Genomic DNA, 548 nt, shown 5'->3' on the forward strand with positions numbered 1-548 from the left:
AGTTCTATTTAGCTCAAACCAGGACATATACAGTATTTGGTTGTATTGCTGCTTTCTTTAAATAATGTTAACTCCTAAAAAACTCGAATTATTTTTAAGATTGTATTTGGGTAAACTATCTGAATATATATAAATGAAACTTTATCTTAGAGTTCTGTGGTTTTTTAAATTCAGTAATGCTAAATTAAGGAAAAAAAAGCAGCAGGCAAACTTTTTTCCTTTCCATCTACATAGTAGCTGAACAGCATTATAAATACTTTCTGAAGTCCTAACAACCCTTCAGTCTAATTGTGAATTTGAGTGCTTAACTTGCTTTAAAATGTAGCATCTGAAAGTCTGCCATGTCTTTCTTTTTTTTTCCTCTGAGGATAAGAATTTCTGTCTATTTCTTTCTAATTTTACCAGACTACTGTTTGATCAATAAGCCACTTAAATGTTATTTGGAATTTTCTGCATTTTATTTCAGATAGCAGTCCTGAAACTCTTGAAGCGCATAAGATAAAGACAGCATTTTTCACATATCCTACACTAATGGAAATATGTAGGAG

At 30.7% G+C, this 548-nt stretch overlaps 1 protein-coding gene across 1 annotated transcript in view; it reads left to right on the forward strand.

Moving 5' to 3' along the window:
* Positions 1-425: 425 nt before the first annotated feature.
* Positions 426-548, forward strand: part of IPO11 (importin 11) — a gene marked incomplete at both ends in the record, with an annotated part of 26,708 nt that continues 26,585 nt past the window's right edge. Inside the window, 2 exon segments of the mRNA XM_010190714.1 lie at positions 426-544; positions 547-548. The exon segment at positions 547-548 is cut by the window's right edge and continues 67 nt beyond it. Of these exon segments, the coding sequence (XP_010189016.1) occupies positions 426-544; positions 547-548 (121 nt within the window).

The sequence above is a fragment of the Mesitornis unicolor genome, unplaced genomic scaffold (genome assembly GCF_000695765.1).
Source record: "Mesitornis unicolor isolate BGI_N332 unplaced genomic scaffold, ASM69576v1 scaffold47108, whole genome shotgun sequence".
Classification (NCBI taxonomy): Eukaryota; Metazoa; Chordata; class Aves; order Mesitornithiformes; family Mesitornithidae; genus Mesitornis; species Mesitornis unicolor.